Source organism: the organism of the source record quoted next, unplaced genomic scaffold (genome assembly GCF_019419815.1).
Source record: "Pyrus x bretschneideri cultivar Hongxiangsu unplaced genomic scaffold, Pyrus_bretschneideri_v1 Contig33, whole genome shotgun sequence".
NCBI lineage: Eukaryota > Viridiplantae > Streptophyta > Magnoliopsida > Rosales > Rosaceae > Pyrus > Pyrus x bretschneideri.
In genome coordinates, this window is record NW_025999646.1 from 2128250 (window position 1) to 2156018 (window position 27769).

The 27769-nt window shown below is 37.7% G+C and overlaps 4 protein-coding genes and 1 pseudogene across 8 annotated transcripts in view; 3 read left to right on the forward strand and 2 right to left on the reverse strand.

The window, feature by feature from the left end:
• The first annotated feature begins 434 nt into the window (after window positions 1–434).
• LOC103944209 lies at window positions 435–1129 on the forward strand. Its single transcript, XM_009354641.3, has one exon. It carries the CDS (start codon window positions 523–525, stop codon window positions 967–969), a length of 447 nt encoding a protein of 148 aa, XP_009352916.1. The 5' UTR covers window positions 435–522; the 3' UTR covers window positions 970–1129.
• A 384-nt stretch (window positions 1130–1513) lies between these two features.
• Window positions 1514–5921, reverse strand: LOC103944208 (annotated as a pseudogene).
• A 1042-nt stretch (window positions 5922–6963) lies between these two features.
• Window positions 6964–13852, reverse strand: LOC103944206 (vesicle-fusing ATPase). 4 transcript variants are annotated; one of them, XR_007260849.1, is made up of 22 exons: window positions 13558–13852; window positions 13236–13331; window positions 13054–13135; window positions 12906–12956; window positions 12263–12436; window positions 11681–11835; window positions 11487–11595; window positions 10900–10999; window positions 10740–10795; window positions 10496–10561; window positions 10290–10372; window positions 10083–10216; window positions 9518–9728; window positions 9141–9272; window positions 8994–9054; window positions 8811–8870; window positions 8539–8597; window positions 8336–8423; window positions 8044–8166; window positions 7767–7832; window positions 7347–7658; window positions 6964–7116 (listed from the first exon to the last, which is right to left on the reverse strand). XR_007260849.1 is itself a non-coding variant. In XM_048591425.1 (22 exons), exons 1-22 carry the CDS (start codon window positions 13743–13745, stop codon window positions 7424–7426), a joined length of 2235 nt encoding a protein of 744 aa, XP_048447382.1. In that variant the 5' UTR covers window positions 13746–13851; the 3' UTR covers window positions 7203–7423. The 4 variants fall into 4 exon arrangements, 3 of the variants coding, with proteins under 3 accessions (XP_048447382.1, XP_009352914.1, XP_048447383.1); XM_048591425.1 differs by lacking the exon at window positions 6964–7116 and having other exon boundaries at window positions 7203–7427; window positions 7522–7658; window positions 13558–13851; XM_009354639.3 differs by lacking the exon at window positions 6964–7116 and having other exon boundaries at window positions 7203–7658.
• Window positions 13853–14775: 923 nt separating this feature from the next.
• LOC103944210 (50S ribosomal protein L21, mitochondrial) lies at window positions 14776–17421 on the forward strand. Its single transcript, XM_009354642.3, is given in 6 exon segments — window positions 14776–14922; window positions 14925–15358; window positions 15453–15533; window positions 16068–16169; window positions 16629–16703; window positions 16793–17421. Coding segments are annotated over 6 exon segments (828 nt in total). The 5' UTR covers window positions 14776–14906; the 3' UTR covers window positions 16913–17421.
• Window positions 17422–24340: 6919 nt separating this feature from the next.
• The window catches only part of LOC103944211 (probable ubiquitin-conjugating enzyme E2 24), a 29773-nt gene continuing 26344 nt past the window's right edge, over window positions 24341–27769 (forward strand). For both annotated transcript variants that reach the window (XR_007260804.1, XM_009354643.3), the window contains exon 1: window positions 24341–24703. The gene's annotated coding sequence lies outside the window, so the exon portion shown is untranslated. The remainder of the gene's footprint in view (window positions 24704–27769) is intronic.

The window sequence follows — 27769 nt, forward strand, 5'->3', positions numbered from 1 at the left end:
TTCTTCAAAAATATCTTCCGACCCGTTTTTACCTTTTACACTTTCCTCTCAATTTTATCGAAACAAAAGAATTGAAAAAAAATCAAAAACAAAAAGTTAGCGATAAAAATGAATGTAAGGATATACCACCCAATCTTCAAACCGAAAAGTGTTCTTATTTGTTATATGGTCAGTAAGTAGACAAGATGTTCTTATAATCTTTAGCTCAACCGAATTGAATCAGTAGGTCCCAGTTGGAATCTGTCGGCACCGCTAGGATCTCGCCACGTTTCCATCCCAAGACAAAATGGACCCCATCCGGGTCCCACCGGACCCTTATCCAACAACAAAAGCAAGAACACATTTCTTTTCTCTCCTGAATTAAAAATTAAACCCAAAAAAGAAAATAAAATTTGAAAAACGTTATCAATTAATTATTTTTCTCCTTCACCTTCTTCCCAATTTCTCAGAAACCAAGGGTTGATCAATGTCATCGCCGGCCCCGACACCTCGATAACTCGATCCCAGCCGTCCGATTGATCGATGTCATCGCCGGCGCCGTCGTCGGCCTTCTTCGTCATCTGCCTCCTCCACTCCCTAATCGCCATATCCTGCGGAGCCCTCATGATGTTCTACATGACGGAGGTCTACACCTTCGGGCACGGGACCGAGACCGCCCAGAAGCTGATGGGGTCCACCCCCCACGACCAGCTCCTGATTCGGACCTGCGACTCCTTCTCCGGCCTCCTCCTCTTCGCGATCGGCTTCCTGCTGCTCATGGTCTCCTTCGTGAAGGATCGCGAGTTCCAGAGCTTCTTCGCCAAGGGGTGCACGGTGCTCCACGTTTCCATGGCGCTGTGGCGGTGCTACTTCGAGCGGCGGGTGGAGGACCTTGCCTGGGACTGGCTGAGGCAGACGGTCGGAGACGTCTTGCTGGCTGCGTCTTGGGTTTTCTTCCTTGTTTTCTCCTGGAGAGAAAAGTACGACTAAGCCCCTCTTCTTCCTTGTTATTTACGGCTTCTTGTTTTGTTATATGTTGTTAATTTGCTTTTTGGTTCTGTTACATGTTAGTGGAATATTGGTCATCTTTGTTGTACATATTTACTTTTGTGGATAATCAAAGTTGAAACACATCATCCCTTGGTGGTCATTTTTGTTCATATGCCATGCAATTTTTGTTTATTCGAGCGATATTCTAATCTAAACGAAGCTGAAACTGCGGGAGGAAAATCAAGGAAAATCCGGACTCTTGTGTAGTGGGGTGAGTACATTGCTCTAGCTAACTTGGCTATGTCCAGGTGTGTCGTTTTTGTTTATATTAAAGCATATGACTTGGTGACTGATAAAACATTGCCTTGAAGGCTCGAACTTATCAGCTGATGATCGTAAGCGTGTGTGTCTTGAATCTTGAAGGCAGTTAAAATGTGTGGAATGGGAATTTGGATTTACAGGAAGTTAAAGGGGTTTTAAGTTTTTCGTCTCTGGCCGGTATCTCTAGCCGTGATTGTATCTGCATACTCCTGATGCATTATGGTTTTTGTTGGAATTGTGCTATTTGGGATTGCAAATCTGCTTCTTCTCATGAACTGGATTACTGAACTGCTAGAAATCTAGTTGAGGAAGTACTGTTTGTTTCATTAGCCTCAGATTGATATACTATTCGGCACTCCTCTGCACGTAATCCCTGGTTCTGAGCTTGGCATGAGCAGCTGGTATGGAGATACTCCAGCCCCACATCTGTTCCGAAGGTTTAAGTCGGCATTTCTTTGTTCAATCTCTTTCTCAATCTGCTTCATCTCCATTGAAAATCTGTAGAATGCCTCGGTGATCACCATGTCAGCTGACCAGGTTGACAAGTCTTTTCTCCCCCCGATATATACCTCATCCGGTGAGTGCGTTGAAAGGATATCTATTATAGCCATGTACTTCGTTGCTTCAAATAAACCTCGCAGGGATGATGGAAAGTATTTCTGTGGATCTCTAATGAAAGCAGCATACTCTGGATCATGCTCCTGCGGCAATAGTCTCCGCATGTGTGGTGGGCGGTTCGGGACATACCCACCATATGGATATTGCCCATAGTTTAGTGCTGCGTGCTGTGCTGATGAGACCCAAATCATGGTGGTGAGGATGGAGATAAGATCATCTGGAGTTGAGAGTTTCGGCCACCAGCTAGCATGGTGAAGATCGCCATGGCCTACATTGATTGACTCGTTGTACCACGCCTGGAGTTCTGTATCACAATGAACCACACTTGCATCAGGATAGTAGTAATCGACATATGTCCGAACCAATGTCTCCATTGCCGACCATATAAGGAGTCCATCTGTTGCATAAGGGTAATCTTCGACCAGTAGACGTATCCCGTGGACTTGGGTAGAGTCCGGTATTGCCATTCCTCTATGCAGAAATGATGATAAAGTTAGTAAGCTGTCCACTGCTGGAGATGAAGAATTTACAGTTCAGTGATGATAGATATATAAATTGAGAGAACTTCAATCAAACTTGAGAGAACTTCAATCAAACCTTCTGATGAGATCTGCAGGAAGGCCCTGAAGGTCAAAGTGCCATCAATCTCGATAAGCAGCACAACTAATCTCCATGCTATCCCTCCGGCATTGATGAGAAACTGACGGGCCATTGCATTTATCTTCAAGGTGTACCGCATGTGAGGACTGAGAAGCTTGTAAATTGGATGCATCACACTCAGCTGCCGGTGGGCTGCTATTATGAATGGCTCCATGCAGGCGTGAGTGCGTAACCTGGTTCAGTCATCAAGTTTCAGGTTGTGGCATGTTTGCATATTATCAAAAATTAAGGTAATCGGTGTGCATACCAGTGGTGAACCAGTTGATGAACGCAGGCGTCGTTGGAGCATACATGGACTTTACCGAGCTGCCAAAGCCAATTTGTTGTAGCATCAACTGGAGGAGTGAGAACCTGCTTAGATGGTGAAACTGAATTGGTTGCAGAAGAGCTGAGTTCTATAGCAATAGGCTTTAACGTTCCCATTGACGTCAAGAACAAAATTGTACGCGTTCCATAAGCTTTTTGATCATCGAAAGCGTTTATTTGGTCTAGAAATGGAAGGAAAATGTCATGATAGTCTAGTATGAACAGTTTGTTTTCTTCTAATGCCTGCGACACACAACCATGTATGCACTTTGGTGAACCTTTCCTGTGTTTTATATGAAGTAATCCATGTCTTTCAACTATTTTTTCCTTCGTCGTCGTACCTGTTGTACGGACATGCCGTTGAGATGGCCTGTTATATGTTCCTCCTTGAGTGCCGATTCTTGTGAACCATAAATGGAGGGGTTCAATTTGCTTACAGGTGGGGAAAACCGTAAGCCTTTCGATGCTCAGAGGGTTTATGCCGGCAATACTTGATGTCCAAATTCGTCGTCTTCCAACCAAGAAGATGTTGCTCCTGAAATTGGAGTGAGATTTTAGAAACATTCATGGCTTCATGATCATGTTCACTCAAATAAAATGATGCTTACGACATAACAATTTTGGACGTCCAAATCTGAGGAATTCTTGAACTTTGTTCAAAGGCTCTGGTGAAGACGTGTCTTTAAACAAACCAATTTTGTCTGAGGACCACTCGAAAACTTTGTTGTCGCCGGAAATGGTTGTAAGGGTAGGAATTATATGCCGGAGAATTCCCTTCAACTTCCCTAGCTCGAGAGCTTGCGTTTTGGACTCTTCAAACTCTCCGTCTTTCGGCACGTAAAATGCCGTCGATTCGTTTAACGAGGACTCTATTTTCTCATCTGTTGCATAGACATGTATATCAAAACTAATCGTATAAGGTTGAATACCCTTTTTCGGCCCAAAACAATTGAATTACCCTTTTATTGTTTCAATAGGGAAATCAGTCTATGGTACTTGTGACATTGTCGAGATTTCGTTTTGATGCTCTATCATGTAGGTCGATATTTGGTAATCATGATAAAATATTGACAATGTACCATATACGTGCATTGGTATCAAGTACCAGTCAATCACTCTCCGTACCTGTACTGGTTGGAGGGCGTCCAGTTCGACAACGTCTAGGATACGGATTCTTGTGGCCTCCAAGAATTGGTCGGGAGAATTCAACTCCCTCATCTGGATTTCCAATGTCATTGTAGATGTCAGTCGTATATTCTATCAAATGGCATTCTAAGTCCTTTCCCATCACCCCTCAGCTGTTCTAGCTCCATCTCTCTCGGCTCTTTTAGCCCTGCTGGTGTCTCACTTGGTAGGTAAGCCTGCAAAATTACATTTACATATATCATACAAAGTCACATGACCTTGAGTTATACATGAATTTTTTGTGAAGAACATCTGCTCTTTAAACAGACACATAATGTATCGATACTATATAGCATGTTGGCTATAATGATATTGACACATTACCGGTAACATATATTGACATAAAGAACGGGTGTAAGTCGGACTAATGAGTATATGATCTATATATAAATATAATATATATCTTGGTATTGTAATGTGTGTCTCTGTGTATATTTATGTATGTATGTGCCTTAGTAGAGAAGAAGATTCTTTTGGGGACCCATCAGCTTGTTGAACCTAAGAGTTGCAGTTGCAGGCAATATGCACACCACCTTCAATGTTGACGCTATACAAATAAAACTCCTCCTCATATCTGTTACTCACCGTGATGGCTCCTGGCATCCCAAATTTTGAATCCACCATAAATTTAACTTGATAAGTGCTTTTCTGATCAGCACTTCTCTCTCAGTTTTAGATCCTTGGACCAATCTAGTACAGCTTCGTAGCTCAGTTTTGGCTTCGTTGATTCTTTGTTTGAAACAAGTACGGGAAAAAGCCAAAATGATGTTTCAACAAAAACAAACACATAAGAGAAAGAAAAGAAAATCCAAAATCCAAAATCCAAAATCCGCATCCCCAACAGATGCAATAGTAATTATTAATATGTTAATCTCTGTTTGATCTCATATATCATCTTAAATAGCATTGCGTACGTTTGTTCTTAATTTAACCACTTGTATTCATTCAGGTGTGAGGCTTTATTTCAAAAGACGTATAAAACTAGTGAGGCTCACACATGAGATCAAGTAATAAGCTTCTTTACCTGGTTCAGTTTCAGTACTGACAAGCTGTAAAACAACACCCCGGTTGGAATGGTCATGGTTGCCGCCAAACCAGTGACGTATCATGTGTTGGATATTTGACTTCAGAGGTCTCCTTACAGTCACCAGCGCAGAGAGGTCCAAAGCCATCACGGGCTTTTCTGCTTCATCAGCAACAACAGATGAGGAGGACATTGACATTGTTACCATTTTATTGTCCCATTGCCGTGCAACACCACGACGACCAGCCGCCTTATCAACAGCAAGTCGGGCTGCGACAGCATCCTCCGTTTTGATTGTCTTCCTTTCTTGGAATCTCATTCTCTTTGTTGAAGGAAAGAGATTAATGGCAGAATAAGTATAATCCAGTGGACTTGAAATATTGTGAACATTGGGATTAAACATGCCCATGGTAATTGACATAACTATATATATAAATTTGGCCTGGTATATATAGGGTTTTGATTTTTAGGATTTCAAATATTTTCAGTTACTATAAATTTTGATCAGCCTACCACATCCAATAACTATATATAGACCTAGCTAGCTAGCTTGGAAGTTATGTTGGAGAATATGATTTCATATCGGGCATGACCTAATCTCAATTTATGTATATGTGTGGATATTACCTTGTCGACCTCAATTTTTCTTCGTTTATTAGTTGGAATTTGTTTTTTTGTTGAAGAAAAAGAAAACAATGGCGAAGAACAAAAGCTTGTTGTGTTCTCCTTAATTTGCCAAATTACATAGCACTATACATTGAGAACGGAGATGTTTAAGTTGGATCAATTTTATCTTTGTTTAAGCAAAAAAATGATAAGAGAGATTAGAGATGCGGGAAACAAAATAAGATGAAAAATACCTAACATTTATGTACGATTGGTCTAGGCACTAGTCTTCTCATGTGTGGTGGGCGAGTTGGGACGTAACCACCGTATACGGCCAAAGTTTAGGGCAGCATGTTGGGCGGATGTGATCCAAATTATGGTAGTGAGAATTGAGATTAGGTCATTTGGGGTTGAGAGTTTTGTCCATCAGCTTGCATGGGAAAGATCTGCATGCCCTAACTTGATCGACTCGTTGTACCATGCATGGGAAAGATCTGCATGCCCTAATTTGATCAACTCGTTGTACCATGCAAGAGAATGTGACATATTAAGTTATCAGATTGTCAGACTGAATAATTAATTTGATGAAATTTGTTCATGTAGTTAGAGTTTGGTCTGATAACGTAAAAGACGTACATGTTTGGCAATAAAAAGACATAGTTTCCGAACCTTCTAATGAGATCTACCGAAAGGCCTTCAAGGTCAAAGCGCAACAATCTCGATAAGCATCACAAACTCCATGCAACATATTTGCCAGGAAGTGAAATTAGACTCGAGTGTGGCTCCAGCGTTAATGAGCTCCTGACGCCAATGCATTTACCTTCAAGGTGTATCGCATGTGAGGTTTGAGAAGCTTGTAGATTGGGTACACTACACTCAAATGGTAATGAGCATAATTTTTTTTTTTTTTTGAACAAACGATATTATTTACATTAAAGGGATGAAGGGGAGCTTATTCTCACAATGAGTTAGCAATAATGTGGTTCAAATTCGTCTTTGACGAAAATCGAACGTAAAATCTCTCACTTATAAGTAAAGAGAAATACAATTAGACCGTAATACTAAGTGACATGAGCATAATTAGATGTAAAGATTATAACTAGATTTATGTTAAAACTATGAGCCTATATATAGAGTAGGATGGGCAAGGGGCATTGGTTAGATTCTTCCTTCTATCAGTATCGCTTGTGTCGAGAAAATAAATAGTAGTATGGTCTAGAATTAGAAGACAAGATAACCATGTAACACGTTTAGCATATTCTCAACAGTGGCCGTAGAGAACAGTACTCGATTTAAATCTTACCGTATATCATGCATGTTCTTAGTATAGTAACTTGTCTCCCTCTGTTTTCAGCAAAGAAACAAAGAATAACTTACATGAAACAGGTTCACCGCCATCTTGACATCCCAATCTAATAGCGCTGTATCTGTGGAGATAAATTTATGCACGGCAGTGTATTATTCTCCATGTAAGTTGTCATAGAACGAATAACAAAAATCAAGCACGACCAAATAATAATCATGGCGTTGTATAATCCTCCATGTTTTCTTCAAACTATAAAATACGACTACACTCATAATTATAAGGCCTGAAGACCTTTTTTCAGTATACAACTCAATGCAACCAAGAACTGATCCCAACAGGGAAGGCACTAACCTTGTGAAAAAAGAAAGCTCTTCATTCCTCAAGAACAAAAACCCGAAACAAAAACAAAAATTGAAATGTTGGAGGGATTATCTAAAACATAAGAATGAGAATGGTTAATCGAACTATCAAAGTATTAGAATTCTGTGGTTTTCATATCATAGAACAATGCAATATAAACTAATACCGAACAATGTCCTGAAGGCAATCGAAAAAGTGAGTGATGTTTATCTTCTCTTTTCCGGAATAGATAGCCTCGGCAGAGCCTCCTTGGTCACCCTGGGCTGCCATCTCAATTAACATGTAGAGCTTCTTGATGGGCATCTAGAGAGTGACATAGATGAAAGTCGGATATTAACAGCGGAAAACTAGAAAAAAAAAAAAAAAAAAAAAAATGAAGGGATGAAGAAAATTAAGGATGTCAAAGTTTACATCATTCAGGGCCTCTGCAGCCGCATCGATGTCTTCATCAGCAAAAACATTCAACTGGGCTAGCACCTACAATTAGAAAAATGCCAGGAAATTAGGATATACGTACGAAGTTCAAAGTTTAACAGTTTACAACATATTTGCTCTAACATCATGATAGGCATTCACTGAATCATATTTGGAAAGCGAGGACATTCACTTACCAACAACGTTAAAACAAAAAAAGCTGAAAATGTAAAGCTGAAAAAATAACCAAAATGGAAACAAAAAGTATCGTTACCTTCTTTGCATCCTCCGTCTTTAGTGTGGGTACATTGTAAGTGACTGAAAAGGTATCACAAAAGCCGATTGAATCTAAGAAACCCAATTCACTTGTTGTTCCAAATACCAGAAGTTTTTTCCCCTGAAGATGAGAGGTTAAAAACAAATATTATGGGCATCCAAACTCCATAATCTTCAGAGATGCAAAAAAAATGTAATCACGTTCCAAAAAGTATGGCATTGTATAGACTCAGCTAACAGATATCCTAACAGGTCTTTAATATTCAATAAGTCGAGGATTAATGATGAACCTTTGGAGGGAGGCGCTTAAGTAGGACCAACAGTGTTTGAGATATTAAATTGGAAAACCTTGGACCAATAGGAACATACTCCAGTAACCTGCAACGCAAATTAAAAATAACAATTTATTCAAGATAAATGGTTGTTAAAGATTTTCGGAGACAAGCCACGATGAGTCACAAAAGTCAATTAAACTTAAAGCAGCAGTAATTACCTTTCAATATCATCTAGGATAATGATGCTCAATGGTGACTTGTATGCATCCTCGAAAACCTATTCAGGAAATAACAGAAATTTAAAAAAAAAAAAAAAAGAGATAACTATATCGATAAGGCTACATTCATCCATAGGCGTGTGTATACACGAGGATTTTCAGTAAACAAACAGATCATCCCAGAATACTGAATAATTTACAATAGTTGGGAAGTTGAATATTTGAGACATGAAAGTGACATCTCTATAAGCGATCAAGAAGACAAAACAAACCTTTACAATTTGTGCGCATTTGGTGCTCTCATGAAGACCAATCATTGTCTCAGCCGAGACCTATCCAATTAAAAATTAAAAAAAATTGTAACAGGAATAAAAAGAATATTGATTATTTGAAGACTGCAAATTCTTCAAAAGCATATAAATATGTAAAGTGAAACAAATAATAAGAGAGCTTACAATCTTGACGTAGGGAAAATCACTGTCGATGCCAACAGTAGCCGCTAGTGCAGATTTACCACTGTCCAAGATGGGTAAAGTTCAGAATGCTCAAAGTAAACAAAAAGCAAATGAAAATAGGATAAAAACGCACACAACCATGTATACCTGCCACTCGGGCCTTCCAGAAGGCATGTAACAAGTGGGCTTCCTTTGCTCAATTTAACTTGCTCCACTAATAATATAGCTCTTTGATAAATGTGCTTATGTCGATCACCACAATCCACCATGCCATTAAGTCTAGAAATCAAGCGACAAAACCATGAGAAAATAAAATATAAATAAAAATTTTAATAGGTTCCAGATTGGCTGCAGACTTCCAAAAAACGCATGACTTCATTTTAAAACCTGAGTCAAGATTTCTGTACTTTTACCAGGGCCAGTGCTTGCTAGCTTGGTGTAATTTAATACAATGACGAAACTAGATAAATAGCCACCACATTTCCTATTACTCCATAGTTCTGAAGTATAATCTGAAGCCATACCTGCATCTTTGAAGGTCATCAGTGGAGGCTCCAAATGCAGGTACAATTTCTTGAAGTGCATGTAGAAAATCATCCATAGTAACCTTAATACTCTCTTCATCCACTGGTTTGGTAAGATCATCCAAACTTAGTTGTCTATTCAGAGCAAATGATACTGCACTTTTAACAACACCTTCAAGTTCTGCACCACTGTAGTTTTTCGTACGAGCAGCCGCAAACATGAAAGATATAAGAAAAGCCCTTCATCTCCTTCAAGGATACGTAGGTATGGTTCAAATTATTGTCAGGATTCTTAAAGTTTCATGCATTAACAATTTGGAACATTAAACTATCAAAGAAGATTCCAATCTCAAGGTCATTGATTTTTCAAAACATTATACCCCTACTCAGCCTAAGTAAAAAAGTCTTACTGATGTTACAACTTTTAAGAAACAGAGGAATTGAATAAAAGGTGAAAGAGTAGGAAACTTTTTATATGTAGTGATGTAATCTTATGCATATGCCAAGACTACATCCAAGTAACAGATTAATAAGGATCTGGCAACCATGTCAGTTATGCACATACCAAGCTCTTGGAGGTTTACATCCGGGGAAAGAAAAGAGCTCTCCTTCATCTTGTTTGTATGAATATGAAGAATCTGTACACGACCATTTTCATCAGGAAGGCTTATCTCAATTTGAACTTCCAGACGTCCTGGCCTACAAACAAGAAAAAGACAAAAATTAGATGTTTACTAAACATGTTGTGAAAAGGGTTTAGAGAGAGGAGCACCTCAAAAGGGCTTCATCAAGCAAATCCTTTCTGTTAGTCATCCCAATAAGCAAAACATTATTGAGAGACTCCACGCCATCAATCTGAAAAACAAGCAGTTTCAGACATATTGATGAGATCGCTTAGGAACACAAATACAATACTGGCCTAGAAAAGTTTGTTAGTTTTTGCACGACTTAATAATCACAATTGTAAATTTCACTAACCTTCGTGAGTAACTGGTTCACAATACTGTCATGAACCCCGGTACCATCTCTAGTTGATCCTCTTGACTGTATTGCAGAATAAAGCATGCGTTATTGTAAATAGCATAAAGTATGAAACCTTTTGATCCAACTGAAGCTATGCAACTGTGATAATGAAGGATTTGGAGGTTATACAATACAGAAGAAACAAAAGTAGGTGAACAAGGAATCTTAGTAAATAGCATATAGTAAGAAATCATTATACCTTACAAATAGCATCAATTTCATCAAAGATTATCACATGCAAATCACTCTGGTCTCCTGGGGAATTAAGGACATAATGACATTAGAAATTATTGAAAAACCAACCTAAGTGCACTTGACACACACACACACACACACACACACACACGCACATCCCTTACCGCGTGCCCTTTGATCATTCTCGGCATCAGCAAATAGATCCCTAACATTTTTCTCAGTTTCACCAACGAACTTGCTCAAAACTTCAGGGCCATTAACAATCTAGCACAGTTCACAAAAATATAAATATCATCAATTACCCTGCAGTAATATTAATAACTAACCTATATAAGGATAAGTTGCATATCCAAAATCATTCAGACATGCTCAAACAGCTTTGGAACTTTAAAATAATGTGCTAGCATCAAAATAATGTGTTAAATCATGATTCGGCATGGTTAAATGTTTACAGCTGGCAGAACTTAATCGATTCATTACCTAAGCCTGTTATGAAAAATGAGAATACACGATTGTTACAATAAGTACCTAGTTCTTAATTTCGTCTCAGTTTCAACTTTCACATGTCATCAATTGGTAATATTTATTTGAAATTACAGCTGAAACTTAGAAAAGTAATCATTCAAACATTCATAAATTCTCAACTGTCCAGACCAATGAACAGAACAAATTCTTAGTCCTAAGAGAATTGAGTCAATTGACAACTCTCAGAAATTTGATTATTGAAAAAAAGGTGTATCAAGCTCCAAACCTTTGGTTCTTTCCCGTTCAACATCTTTCCAATTTGACGAGCCATGAGAGTTTTTCCAGTGCCAGGTGGCCCATAAAGCAGCATACCCTTTACATGCTTGATCCCTAATCTGGAACATCAAAGTCCTTCCATTAAGGAGCGCGGTAGATATACCAAAAAGATATCAGTGCAGTTTGAAGAATTAGTTATCTTACTTATTTGTCACGTGAGGAGGGAATACACGGGATGCAAAAGCTCTTCGAAATATATCTGCAAACTCAGCACTTAAGCCACCAATTCCAAGTGTTTCAAGATTAAACTCCTTGTGCCTGAAAATGTTGCTACTTGCAGCTTCACGCTGATTTACGATCTGGAGAATACAATTTAGAATATCAAATTTCAATATTTACTATTTAAAATGTTCTCCTGAAAATGGCCATCATATTGTGACTCTGATATATGCGGCTAAAAAAAGTGATCAAAGGTACAAGCACAAAACTCATTCGTCATTGCAAGACCTTCTCGACCAAGTATGACGTGAGTCAACCAATTTAATATATGATTTTGTTTTTTCCTATTGTAAACACATGGTCATGAAAAACCTATAATGATAAGTTGATAACTATTACCAAATACATGAAGTTACTTTTTCTGAACATAAAATAAGGATCTATTTAGCCTGCCTAGACAGTGATACTAAAATATGTCAAACAGTCCTTTCCAACAGTTAAAACTAATTGGTCTGACATAATTTGACAATTTATAGGAATAAGTAAAGATTAATATCAAAATCTCACCTTTATTCCACTTGCATTTGATGTCTCGAAGATGAAATATGTATCATTGACAATCATCCCTCTTTCAATACCATTGTTGGACTTTTCTTGTCCCTCTACTGCTGCTCGATTGACAGTAAAAATGTAGTTAATCCCGTGAAACTCAAATGATACTCTTTGTCCAGCCGTCATGACCTGCACATAATAAGGCCCAATCTTTCAAAAACTCATGACCTTCAGTATAAGTAATATATACTGATAGGAAAGGGGGAGAGGGGGGGGGGGGGGTGGGGAGGAACTGAATGAGAGAGGATCAAACAAACAAATCAGGAAATAAGAACACAGCTGATTTTTCAAGCAAAATATAGCTGAAGTTTGCATCTATTTTAATTGAATTAGTACTTGACCACTACGGCCTAACCAAAACAATTTAGCATGAGTTGGTTTTATTCTTTCCTTAATTTAATACTAAAATTCATACACGCATTCAACCGATAAGCAATCTTCATTTAATAATATACGTAATCAATTCGGTAACCTGCCTTCAGAAGATCATGTTAGAAATTAGAACAACATTGGTTTCATTATTTGGTCAGTGGGTGTGCATATAAGCATATGCATACGATCCACAATAAAGCCATAACAAGCATGAAGAACAAGTTACCTGGTTGATAAATCTTTTTTTAAGTTGGTCCGACAGACGAACAGCATCAACCTACAACACAATGCGGAAGCTCTTCAGAATTCCAATGCTTTGAATGGCATTTGTATTTCTAAACAATAAAGTAAAATTCAAATCAATATGCAAATACCTGTTCACTCTTAGTGCCCTTTTTCACAAACTCCAAATCCAGCGTGAGCAGCGCCAGATTGAAATCCTCCGGCGGGACAAACCTAAATTAGGGATTTCAAAAACACAATTAGAAACCTGAAAAAAGATCGAAACCTCAGCTCCGAGCCAGTGATCCTTTAATTGATTGAGGGCCTGACTAACCTGCTAACGGAGACTGAATCGCCAGTAGAAACCCTAGCATGCCGCCGTTGGATTGCGTTTAGCGCAATGTGGCCGCTCTGTATGCTTGGATGACCAGTTTCTTTCAATTAAGGCCACCAAAAACACAATATAAAATTCACACCAACTCCAAGCAATTTAATTTTCAAAAATTCGAACAAAATTGTAACAATTTCACAATTAATTATAATCAAATTAAAGAAAAATCGAACAAAAACGGTGTGATCGAGTATTGACGGATTGCAGGGAAAAATTGTATGAAAACTGTAAAGATAATCAGAAATCGTGAAGATCAAAAGGATATGAGACGGTGAGGACGAAGGATTCGCCGACGGAGGCTAGGTTGAGCTTGGTGCCGGGGATGGCGAAGTTCTGGAGATCGGCGGGGGAGCAGTAGGCGAGATTGGTGAGAGCGAGTTCTGCAGCGGGGGTGTTGGTGACGGTCATCATCACCCCTGGAGGAGAGGAGGAGAAGCCGAACCGGCCGGCCATTTTTTGATCGGAGACGGAGAGAGATCTTGGTGGAGGTTTCTGGTTCCTTTGGTTGTAAGAAATGGAGAGGATGAAGTTTCTTTGAATTTTTTTTTGCTTAGATTGGAAGGAGACGATGAACTTTGAATTTGTGGACTTTTGTGTTTCTGGTGGCCCAAATAAAAGCCCAAAACGACAGCTGGATTTGATCGAACTTTGTCGGTCCGTTTAATAAGCCTGTAGACGAATCCCAAATATTAGGGACCAATTGTGTGCCATTAAAAATAGAATTTGAGATCCTCTCCACATTTCGCAATCCGAATCCGACATATTGAACAATTTAGATATCGGATTACTCATTTTAAATTTTACGATCCTTATTAGTTCATTTTTGGCCCACCTTACAAAATACAAGTGATTGTATCTCTCTCCCTCTCTCGAACTGTGTATGTCAGTTTCGGACTGCAAGATTCTGAGATGATCTGAATTTAAAAATGAGTAACAGAGGACTGATGACACATTTGAACCAATTATGTGCTTTTAAATGAGTAATGCTAGGTAAAGCATAACTTATAAAATTCGGTCTAAATAATTGATTTCTAAAATAATGTTAAAGAGATTAAAAATTTTAATCAAATTTTAATGCGTTTTTAATAACTCTTCTAATAAAACTGCTCCTTATAAAAGCAATGAAAAATGTTAAGGAAACTCTCTCAAAATGATACTCTTCTTGAATTTTTCGTTACTTTATTTTTTTAGCACAATATGTTATAACGATAGAATAAAAATCATGTAAAAAAATATGAGGTGACGGGGGATCTTCCGCTTTTGGAGAAATTTTCAATTGTGACGGGAATACAAATGGTACACCACGTGTTTTAATACCGATGGAGGGAAATTTTATTTTTTAGGTTATTAACTTTTTAGTATACATACTCCATCATTTATTTAGTGACATGTGACGATCAGACTGAAAAATCTCTCCCACTCTTGAGGGATTCTCTTACCAAATCCCTCGAAGCAATTCGCAAATTCCAAACAAAACCCCCAATGACCAACCTGAATATCGGCCACCTCAAAAACCCCAAACTGAAACGAAAGCTTAAACCCTAGCCCCGAAAGGCCGAAGCCAAGATAAAAAACGCCCAAAATTCAAAAACCAAGGCCAGCATAACGACGTTCATGGCGACCCGACGGCCCCCCAAGCTCTGACCCGCCACGCCTCCGCCCTCTTCTCCAAAAACCCTTCATTCCACTCCCTCCCAACCCCACCTCCCCTCCCCATCTACCAACCCCTCAAAACCCTTACCTCCAATTTCTCTCTCATTTTCTCCAACCCCGATCCCACTCGCTCGCTTACCCGCCATTTCTCTTCGAAACCCCGAATCGGCGACGTAAATGAAGACAATGAGCACAGTGACGATGATGAAGATGAAGATGAAGATGACGATGAAAGTGAAGGAGTTGGGGACAGTGAGGACGAGAGTGCGTACCGCTGCAGCGGTTCGAAAGGAGAGTATACTCCAGAGGAGAAAGAGGTGGAGGCTGCCGCCATTGGGTACCAAGTGATTGGGCCGCTTCAGAGGTCTGATCGGGTTTTCAAGCCCTATGAGCCGGTTTTTGCCGTCGTTCAGGTTCGTGTGTAGTGGATTATTATCTTTCGGCGTTGAATGAGACTGTTGGATTTGTAGAAGTGGGTTTTGATCAACGTGATTTTGTGTGTTGTAGGTGGGTTCACATCAGTTCAAGGTTAGCAATGGGGACTGCATTTTTACCGAAAAATTGAAATTCTGCGAAGTGAATGATAAGGTCGGTACAGATAAATTGTTGTGGGTGTGTATTTCGGTGTCACGATGACATTGTTTGTTGTAGACATGTGTGAACTTATGAATTGATCTGGTATGTTATGGGCTTACAAGTGGAAATGAATACTTTGGTGAGATCTTAGACTAGGAAGATGAAAACTTTGCACCGGTTTTGGTAAATATACTAGACTAGGAAGATGGTTTTGTGATCAGCATTGAGGGCTACCTTAGTTCGAAGTACTAAAATTTTGATGTTATTTCTTTTCCATTGGTGTTCGATTTATATCCATGCCCTCAAGAGGGCAAGTCAAACTAGCAAACTTACATTTGGTTTTTGTTATCTTTTGATTCTATCCTTTCCGGGTTGTTTTGTAATAGGTCTCGGGATGTCTATTTCAGAACTTAGCTAAGTATACGAAATGAGGGCCTTTTTGAAGATCAAAGTCTTGTATTATTTCATAAATTTTTGGTAGATGCAGTCTTTTAATTTCATATATGAACTCAATTGTTTGTTCTTTTGAATGGTTGTCTATTGCAGTTAGTATTGAACAAGGTTCTCATGCTGGGTTCAAGCAGTCAGACAATAATCGGTAGGCCCATATTACCAGACGCAGCAGTTCATGCCGTTGTTGAGGAGCATGTAAGTGTGACACCACAGCATTGTTTCTCTATTCTTACTCTGTGTATGTGAGTGTCGGTGCGTATGACCTGGGTTTCAATGGAAGATTTCCTTTTTCTTGAGAGGTTTTTCCCCATAGGCTGAGGGTGGGAAAAAACCTATGTTGTCTAAAGAAACTAAATTTTGAAAGAAAAAGGGTTTAGGGGTTTAGAAAGCAAACTATAACTTTTCAAATTTTTTTTTAGAAACTCTGCTTCTTAAACTTGTAATGCGGAAGAAGAAAAAGGTCATTGTTGTAATCAAGCTTCATAACTTGTATACCATGCGCTAATGTAGCATATCACATATTGTTAATTTCACCAAATTCTTTATAGCCGAAAATAGTGGGATAAGAATTTGACTCGCACTTTACAATATATATACTTTGTTTCTCTTCAAATTTGGAGTTTATATTTGTATTGTTCCTTTTTCTCATCTCAGGCATTAGATGCAAAGGTAATTATATTTAAGAAAAAAAGGAGGAAGAATTACCGTCGAACCAAAGGACATCGCCAGGTAGTTATTTTCAGAAATCCTTTGTCCGAACAGTCACAATTTCTTGTCTTAGTACAATGATTATCATTTTTCTTGGCGTCTCTTTTCAGGAATTGACTAAGTTGAGGATAGTTGATGTTCAAGGGATTGAGAAACCAGAGCCTGTAGTCACTGAAAAGCCTTCAAAGGCACCTGGAAAGAAAACGGAAAAGGTTGCAGTCGCTGCTTAGGATAGACGTTCACTATCGCTGAACATTAGCAATAATGGCACTCCGTTCATAATGCTGTGCTTTTACGGTGAGCACGATCAGATTCCTCTGTTCCTCCATGCACATTTTTGGATGTCATTCAAAATAGAAAATTTAGAACCGAACCCGGGGGTAGTTGTTGCAGGATTTGTGTCACAAATCTTTGCCATTCTGTATTTAGAAGTGCAAAGTATGAAAAACCCTGAGCTGATTGAATCAGTTTTGTTCCTCATGGTCTTAAGTAATCTTTCCTTTGTGCTCGATCTTGACTCTTGTAACACGTGAACGATGATGCAACTCGTGCATGAACCACGAGAGCGTTTCTTGCACAATTCCTTGTACGGAATGTCGCTGTTTTGTTCTCGTGTCATATATGGATGTTGGTCGAAACTTAGATTGAATCGAAAGTTGTAAGTTTTATTGGTGGAAATTAAGATTGAAGTTGTATCCTTTTTTCAGTTGAATGAAGAGTATGTGAAACACTAAGCTAACACCTTTTTGCAGCGTTCACTTTTGTTAATGTGTGATTTGTTTTTGGTCAACCTGCGAACCTTGATAGTGGTTTCTAATTTGGACTAGTACATCCATGATCCACCAACATTAAAATAAAAAATAAATAAAAAAATAAAAAAATCACTAAGGTTAAACTAACTTAGACCACTAATTTTCGAGCTACGTGGCACTTTCGGACCTTTTCGGACTAATAGATATGTACATCATTTTTTTACTTTTCACACATTTTTAATTTCCGACCATCAGATTAAATAAATTGAAAAATATTGAATGACAAAAATTAATAAGCGGTGTGTGAGAAGTAAAAAAGAGGTATGTGGATATCATACCCTAATAGGTTTTATGTTACATCAATTCAAACTTTGTCGATCTCTTCAGTTGTGACCTTATGATGTAATCAGATTCTTCAGTCTAATTGTTGTATATTTCTATGTTGAAGCTAAATATATGGCAACCAAATTGGGAAAGGATTGTCTTTTGATTTCTGTTTTAAATTAATCTAGACCGCGGGAAATGAATTTGAATTCAGGTATATAGGGTGAGTTCATCCGTTGTAGCCAATGTAGTTAAACCAACATCTGAAGAGGAAGGATTGGCTTTAAATTCATTTTACATAAGCTTATATAATCCATGGATGGAGAGAGAAGGCCGAGACTCCAATCCTTCTCATTACTCAAATAATGGTGTAAAATTTCGTTGCGAATAATGGTGTAAATGGACTAAGCAAACTGCAGCACATGTTGTCTACTACTTTCTTTACCTAATTTTTTACAGATGTTTTTATAGGGTTTACTTCAACGATTCAAACCGTTTATTTTTTAGGTATTTCCTCAAAAATCATATCTACCAAAAATCTCAAAATCTAAAACCATATGATTATTGGGTTAAGTGTTTAGGGTTTCTTTGTAGAACCATATTCGTCTATTTTCTTCACTACAAATGAATGTCTTAATGGTTTTAGATTTCTCTAATTTTTTTCCAATGATGATATATGAATCATGTTCTAAAAAACAGACAGTTCAGATCGTTAAAATATATTATAGGGCAAGTCTCACAAAAACACACACACATACACATACCAAATCGTTAAAATACATTATAAGACGAGTCTCACAAAAACACACGCACATTTACACACACACACATAAACATATACATATCTGTTTCGTTGACCCAAAACTTGATCAGGATGAAACCTATTCACTTTTGGTCATTATACCACTTCTTTGTCTAGGGTCCCACGATTCTTTTCATTTCAAGAAATGCATTCCTGTGCATGCCAGTTACGTTAATCCCCACCACCATATTAGTTTGTAGCCTGTAAGAATTTGGTTTTCTTTCGCTTTTCCGGTTTTCCCTTCTGTTTATGAGATGTAAACTTGTGATCTGTCGTTATCAATGAAATATGATCTCATAATTTGTCGTAATTTATGAGATTGTAACTCATAATTTGTCATCTACGAAATTTCTCATATTATTTTGCACGTTTACTTAAATTTAAATCTTATCTATACGAGAGAACATCTCAATTTATAACCCATGATTCGAATTGATAATTGAGATCTAATTTTAAGTAAGCACTTAGCAATTGTAAACGTGTTCAGTAAGAGGGAGTGGAAGAAGCAATAGCGCCTAAGGGGGACAGCTGGAGATTGTTTGTAATAGGTCATTTGGGTAACTAACCCCGCATTGAGATTCTTTTTTGATCTCGAGTCCGAAGCTGATGAACCAAGTAAATTCGACCACTTATTTTAAGTATCATTGGCTTCATTAATCAATCTAACTGGCCCATCTTACAAAAATCAAAGGTCTAGATTTCACTTTTGAACGATCTAAGGTACGCAGTTATTCAGTCTCAGACTGTGAGATCCTGAGAGTCCCAACTAAATCTACTTCTATGATTTATTTTTCTGTGAAGTCTAATCTTTTGTATTGCTGTTGGTCCGGATGGTAGAAGAACCAGCTAAAGAGGTATACAGTAATATGAGAATATCCCCCTTCCATGAATAAAAGTGCTTTTTTAAGTGGATTAATCACTTTCTGTTTGCCACCTATAAATCCTCTTTCAACTACGTACTATATTTGTATACAGAGTTGGCCATTTTCCCTAAAGCACTTTTGTAACCCACTTTTTAATTTAATATGATTATGTTAATGGAAATCTTTGTCACTTTAATAGTTTCCCCACTTCATCTCATTCATAAGAGATTCTCCAAATAAATCTCCACTAATACCATCTTAAATTAACGTACACATGTCATTAGTTAATTAATTCTCTCTGTCTTTGTACTATAACAGAATATGATCCGAGAGCCGACGATGATTAGCTTAATATATTTCCTAAACTTTAATTTCTTAATGATTGTCTTGGACTAATAATGACCACTAATTATAATATCAAGTTTCTGTTCATGATAAACTAAGTTAATTTATCTCCTCGATCGCTTCTCATCCATGTTAGTCGAATCAAAATGTTCAAGATTAAACACCATTAGATATAAAATTCACGATGAATATCATCAGATTATAGACTAGATAAATACTTGCTAATTGCATGTTGACCCCCAAGAGGTTGCTTTATGCAAGTCCTACTGCTTTGTTCATGTGGAGCTGTGAGTTTCGATTTGGATAATATCAATTGTAGCGCTAGGGGACGGTATAATATATAGAGGGGGTATGTGTTTGCATATCTATAACCAAAATGAAGAAATCATGCATGGTGTCATAATATGAGTATACGTAATTGCTCTCTATATGGTCAATTAGTTTTACAATGAATTTTAACCTTCTTTATAAGGTCAGAGAAAGGTTGCTCACATGTGAAGCTAAACACCTACATGTGCTTTACGTCACTCAATTCGTGTTGTCTACATGTGTGGTTTGAAAATTCGACACACGTGTAGAGTATGTGAGAATGTGAAAGTAAAAGAATCTCAAATCGGTGAAAGAAACAATCTTATAACAGCTTATAAGAAGTTGAATTACTCCTATATAATTAATTAATTTTATGATAAAACTTCAGCTCATTTTATGTAGTTTGATTATTATTTGTGTTTCCTATATATATATATATATATATATATATATTTTTTTTTTATAATGAAACGCACATTCAGTGAATGGAAGAACGTGATCCTTGCACCACCGCTTTTGTCTCTGAAGGCTTAAAATATTTAAAAGATGGAAATTATGTTGTATGCACCTTCAACGGTATAGATACAGTACTGCTGGACCAACTTTATTCCAAAACCATCACCCTCGAATAATCAAGGTTTGAAAACTAAAATCGTCTCCTAGATCCGTCTTCTCCTCGTGTAAACTTGTATTGTTTTGCTATAACAATATATTTTATATTAAGAATGAATTATTTGAGCTAAATCATAGTCCGTCGTCTCCTCTTCTTTAAGTACTATAAGAAGAACTTGTATGACATAAGTACATCATTATGGTGACGATCTGTGCTAGCAAAATAAAAACTTGTAATGATATAATTTTGTATTATTTACTTGAGACGCTACTGAGACGGTGTAACTTATTATACAAGTTAGCTCTTTAGAGTTGTTGATCTCTTGGGGTACTACTACACTTCCTGCGCATATACTACTAGGGTTTTTAAACTATCAAAGCTTTGAGATGCGCAACATACAAATTAAAACCATCAATGCATTTCCAGATGATCCACCATATATGTCTATATTATAAGATGATTACGTACTAACTGGATTTTTTCACATCATTTTGCTAAAAAATATGAACTCTTGTAAATTTTGAATTTTTGGATTGAATAAAATAAATGAAAATTAAATGATAGAATTAAGAGTGTACAAAAATTATTTTCATATATATACTAGTCAGTAAGTTAATATGGGGCTTATAATTGCTCGTTTGGGTCTACTTTCCAACAAAATATCATGATATGAGATTTTAAAGACCATTATTTGAAAACAATTACTGCAAAAGATTACTCAAGTCGTCAATTTGTTTGATTTGACTAACTTTTTGCACTTTAAAATAAACATCAGTTCGGATTATAAAATTTTGTTATGAAGTGGGCCCGACGAGCTATTAACGTTATATTAACTTACTAACCCATTATTGCTTGAGCATTCATGTATGTATGTATATATATATTAACTTGCTAATCCAACAAGCTATTAACGTCATATTAACTTACTAACCCATTATTGCTTGAGCGTTCATGTATGTGTGTATGTATGTGTATGTATACTTTAAATGGTTACCTACGATAAAGGGACCAATGAATGCAAATCTTTATACCTCGAAAGAACATGGATGGTCCCTTACGAGCCGCCGAGGACACCAGGATGAATCGGAAGTAATATCTAGGGCAGATACATAACAACCAAAAGACAAATTCCATGCAAGTATGCAACTATAATTTCTCCATAAAAAACAAAAAAAAAAAAAACAAAAAAACAAAAAGCACAAGAAGGATTTGACAGTTTGAAATAATTCACCCAAAAAGATTAGAGAAAGTAGCAGCAGAGAAAGCAAATATATAAAAAATTATATGTGGTTATCTATGTAGAGGACGTAAAGGTCTGGTAGTTAGGAATTAGTCATTTTCCATTGCCTATATTCTTTTAGCATTCTGAATGTCTAATTTCAAGTGCTGTTAGGGCAAGGCATTAAAAGTTTACTCATCTTTTCGAGACTTTGCCTAAAAGAGGACCGAACCATGTTCGTAGCCTTTTTGTTTTGTACTCTCATCTTTCTTAAATGCTTCATCTTTGGTTATTACGTGAATTGACGAATTCACGTGATATGCTATGAGTGAACGACTACGTTAGAGTATAATATTAACAATCGTGAATCAGTTACACGTACCATGCATGATGCATGCACGTGAGGTATTTTGATACTACACATTTCTCAGCAAACAATAAAACATCACACTTGATATTAATCATGCAACAAAAGTTCGACTCTCACCCCCTTTTTTCATTCTTCAAGCCCTTATTAGCCCTAATATATCGAATATCATCTTCTTTTTTCTCTACAAAATATTCCAAAAACATGGGCTGCTGCCACAGTATATTATATTCTCTTAAAAAATAAACCAAAAACAAGTGCTTTGCATCATCTAAAAGTACTTCTGATGTTTATTACATTTGTGTATCTCCCTTTATAAAATCAACAATAAAATTTATTTTAGAGAAGGATTTTTCTCTATAATTTAATTCTCTAAGTGTTTTAACTAATGTTTGTAACTATTATGTGAACCGCACTACTTATTTATAATCTAAACTATAGAAGTAGAGGGATTGAACTTGGGCATATGGGGGGAGCCTAGCCAATCTGGCTGCACCCTCGTCTGCAATGAATGTAGGGCTTACATGAGAACAAAGCTTGGTTGCTGAACAATTACCATAAGTTCCTGCTTAAAGCCAATGTCGCTCCTTAACTTGACACCTGTTGTTGACCTTAAAAACTACCAAACTTACGTGGCGTGCATGCCGAGTAATTAATAAGCTAATTACGTCATTCGGTTGATGCAAGGTGTGCCAACTCGTCGGCCGAAGAGTAAAATGTGTTGATGTTGCATTGAGCGTTACTGACTTCTTGATCTTGCAACTGCGGCCGAGGAAGGAACACGTCTCGACCTTCGGGTTCTAGAGCCTGAAGACAAGGCTACTAGTCTTGTGAAGTTCACGGATTGTCGGTGCCGAGTTCGGTTACGGTGATTATATTCGTAAGAGTATAAGCACGCCGAACTGGTACCAAACTATATGGACACAAGTACTCAAAAGAGATGTATATCTTAATGGTAAACGTGGTTCGGCCGTTAGAATGCCGAACTCTAAAACTTACTTGTGAGTATCTAATCATAAAACAACTCGGCATTCAATGTGCCGAGTTTAGTAATCTGTAACACCTCACTTCGCCAAGAAGGCTAATGAGACGACCTCTGCCAACAAGGCTAATGAGACGACCTCTGCCAACAAGAACTTGAAGGTCCTTCTTGGCCGAGACTTGGGTAGATAACCAGTCGACCTCGACACAGTGCTGTTTATCCAAACTAAAGGTGCTCCGGGGTAGGCTGATTCTACGGCAACAATGCTGTTTATCCAAACTGAAGATGTCACTGGTTGCCTTCACAGTGTTGTTTATCTAAACTGAAGATGTGTTGGTAGAAAAAGAAAATAAAAATCTCAAGGTTGTTGAGAGGTTTCGTGTAAAGCAAGAGTTTGCGCGGGCCAGTTTGTGTGTTGAATTGGAGGAGCTTAGAATGATGCACCCCCTTCTTATTTATAGCAGCCAATCTCATCATGGCCGAACCAAAACTACACTCGGATTAGGATTCTTTAACCTAATCTAACTAAGTCTCGGTCAATCCTACCTCCATTAGGACTTCGAACCAACCTCTTTATCCGGCCACATTCACTTCTCGAATCTTAGCATCCTCATTCCATTGAGACTCCTTGTTATACTAGGATTCGACTTACCCCATCAATCCGCCTCATGCTAGGACTCAGCCCAAGCGACCCATAATAACTAGAATTCGCAATGGTTCTAGAAACATACTGCTGAGTCGAGAACAACTCCTAACTCGGTCCACAACAATATTTTTGGCCCAAACACCTGTCCAATTAGCTTTTCAAGCTCGATAATTCTGTACCAAAAAAAAAAAACAAAAAAAAAAGAATTAAACATGTGTCAAAGAAAGGAGAAGCCACATTGGCTTTCAACAGCCAAGCTTTGTTCCATTAATCATTCTTAGCAAATAAAAAAGGGCAAAATGGTTATTTGATAGAAAAAGGTTCCATGAGTTAGTTGTACTGTCAACACTATTTGTGTCCGATACTGTTGGTATATTCTTTCGCCGTATGTCTTATAATCCAACTGGCTGCCACCCGCACTCCAACCTCCAAATTAGTGAGCCATCACCAAAATCCAAATTTCAGAAGAAAAAAAAGCTCTCTGTCTCTGCATGCGCGCCAATCCACCGTGCCCATCAATGGTTTCGAGGTTCGGCGACGCCGCGAGGGATGTGTCCGAACCGGGCAGCAGCAGCATCTCCGTATCTGGAATCCCATCTCTTCCTAGCTAAAACGTGGGAAAGATAGTGCTAGAAAGTGACGGAAAATGAGACGGCTGATATTCTTCCGAGGGATTGTGTCCTGGGTCGACTTTCTCTTGTCAGCTTTTGATGGCTTTCTGATGTTTTCTCAGTATTACTGGCTGTATTCGTAACTTTTTCTTGCCATGGTTTCCCCTGCTTTTCAGAGGCTCCTAATGGTACGTGCACCGCACACACTTGTTTTTGTTGATTATATGATTGTTTTTTTGGTATATTTAGAAAGTTTTAGACTTTTAAGTTCATTGGGTATTGAAAATTTCTGGGTTGGAAGTTCTTGAAGTGATTAGTGTACCAATTTAGTTTTTTTCATGATTTCTTTTGGTGATTTTTTTTGGAAGAAATGGTTAATGGGATGGAAGGAATTTAATATGTGAACAGTTGTATACAGAAATTAATGGGTTCCTCTGGAAATTTAATACTTTTTGGGTTGCATGTGGAATTGTGGATACGTGAGGTTTGGAAGAAATAGTATGGATGTCAATTTGAAGTCCCACTTATAGAAAGTATGGTTTTTTTTTTTGGTAGTTACTATAATTTATAAATGGCTTGCATCCTCTTTTTATTTCGTACTAGAATTTGAAATTATTGGTTGGAAGATGTTTATCGATGAAACGTTGGAAGATGTTTGATTCTTGTCACAAATGATTTAGTTGGAGTAAGAGCTTCTTTCTGGTTTTAATTTTTACTCTCCCTTAGGCCTTCCACAGTAATTTGAGTGTGATACCTATATGTAGGAATCAAACAACTTGCTTGATACCTATAACACTACTGTTACACTAGTGTGAGTTCAATATATTGATTGCAGTATCACACTCTAAATTTTCCCGTGCACTGTAGGAGTGTGATTCCTATATGAGTACAATATATTGGTATCACACTCATTTTTTTCAGCCTTAACCTGCTTGTGTTTCCAAAATTCTCCTCAAATGTATTTTGGATACTGAAAATCCAACTCTTTTTTCAAATCCTCAATTGGTATGCAAATCTCAAGCAGCTACTCTCTCAATTATTGTTTCTAAAGTTTGCTGGTTTTTGTTAATTGAAAATATGACTTTAGTCTCTAAAACTTATTTTTTTCCACATAAAACCCGACATAAGTTTTTTACTGGAATAAAACTCATTGACTAGATTCCACATCAGCAAATTCATTAATTATATTTGAATTTACACATTTAAAAAATTTCGATGCCCAAAACACCCCTATTTGAATGTTTGATTTACACAATTAATTCCATACAAATTATAAGGGAGAATTAATGATTTTACCAAAATAAAAAAATAATACATTCATTGCATAATATATAATAACCATAAAACATGCCTAATAAATGTAGTAATACATGCTTAGTTAAGTCAATAAAATTATATTTTACATATAAATGTAGGTAAATTATTTCACACACACACATAACAACAAAAAAAACATGCATGATATACATAAAAATTCATGCAAAATAATTTACCTACATAATAAAGCAAACCCAAATATATGCAAATTAATATACCTACATAAAAAAAATGTTATTATTGACACCCCCGATCCAAATATTGGGGCGTGCTGGCCGTCACGTGAAGGTGACGTAGCCAAGTGCGCAGTGCGGAAGTACTAGAGTGAAAATACGAGGAAATAAAGCCAAACAAGATAATTTACAATAAAAATATCAGTGAATGATAGTGATGAAAACGGAAGGAAAAAAAAACGCAAAGTAGAAGTTCAAGTATCCTAGGTGCAGTCCAGAATAAACAAGTACTACATAAGCGATAACCAGAAAATCCTACATGGAGGGTGCTCTGTCAGAACTGCCCCGATGCCTTGTTCGCCACCAACATTACCGCAACCTAAAATCTGGAGGGGCGCAAAACAGAAAACGTGAGTGGGCAAAAACAAAGTTTTTGTTTTTCAAACCATTTCAATATCAAGTAATAACCCCTCTTTGTAAAACCCGTATACTTTCCCAGAAAATACTATACGTACTCATATATCAAATCATGCAAAAAAAAATGATAAAGCTCAAATATGCCATGCCAAAATATGCCATGTTAAAATATCCAATCAAACAGTATAAGCATCAAGCAGGTGAGATAAAACAAATCATAATATGCCGGTAATATCAATACGTCAGCCGGAGTCACCTAAAGTGATCTGTACGGTTGAATCTATAGCTCATCAACCACTATCCGGCACACGAGTCGGAACCACCTATAGTGGTCTGTACGACAGGCTGGTGTATATAAATACGCTTAGTGCTACGATCACGTGAAGATTGTGCGATGTATCGCAAGTCACTTACGAGTCAGAACCACCTATAGTGGTCTGTACGACAGGCTAACACCTGCCTTGGATCCAAGGTGAGTGTACGGTGCAGGAGGTGAACGATCACGTGAAAGCTAGGCCCTACTCTGGCGGAGCACAAACACCGAGGTGCAGGAATATGAGCTATAACTCAATCTCATCATCATCACAATTATCACTAACAAACATACTCACCTGACTTACCTGAGCGTCCGCGGTACCAAAGCATAACCAACACAATCACAATAATAATATCAACGATATTCGACATGGCATTTCAATTATAAAACCATTAAAACGTAATTTTTGGAAAAATACCAGTCATAATATATATATTGAAAACAAAAACCCACTCACTAATACGTAGAAGGGTCATAGCCCTCGAACCTCGCATGGCTGCGCTCATCCTCAGGATAGTCCTCACCACTTTGAAGCACCAAAAATGCCGGAATCTTGCCGAACTTTAGAACTTGCTATCCCGACGTTCGAAATCCTTCAAACTTGCTCTTCGAGCTTCGTGAGAAAGTTCTAAGACTCCCTGTGATCTTAAAACTCGATAAAACCTCCACGATCACGAGCATGTGAATAGTACCATCGACGGAGTCCACGGATTCATAGGGTTTTCGAGGGTTCCAAGCCAAACCAAGGGTATGAGCGTGTTGGTTAGGTCACAAGGAACACGAAGAGGGTATTTGGAACCTCGATCCATGCCAAAATTGTGAGGTGTGATGTTGTCCATACAAATATGGTGAAAATGGAAGAAGTGTCGAGAAGGATAAAAGAGACATAACCAGGAAAGGAAAAAAAGAGTACACGTGTGCATGTGTGGATGTGTGTGTGTATGTTTTAACCAATCACCAAAGCCAAAGCCAAACTCTCATTGGGTCCAAATATGTGGGAAGAAACCCAATTGATCCAAAACGTAGCCCAA

Bases quoted from the DNA above. Each gene is read 5' to 3' on its own strand.
- LOC103944209 (XM_009354641.3), top strand. From the start codon at position 523: ATGTCATCGCCGGCGCCGTCGTCGGCCTTCTTCGTCATCTGCCTCCTC.
- LOC103944206 (XM_009354639.3), bottom strand. From the start codon at position 13,745: ATGGCCGGCCGGTTCGGCTTCTCCTCCTCTCCTCCAGGGGTGATGATG. The intron at 8,167-8,335 runs GTTCATCATTAA...TCTCATCTTCAG, and splicing joins TTAAGCGCCTCCCTCCAAAG to GGGAAAAAACTTCTGGTATT. The intron at 7,833-8,043 runs GTAACGATACTT...TTCTAATTGTAG, and splicing joins AGACGGAGGATGCAAAGAAG to GTGCTAGCCCAGTTGAATGT.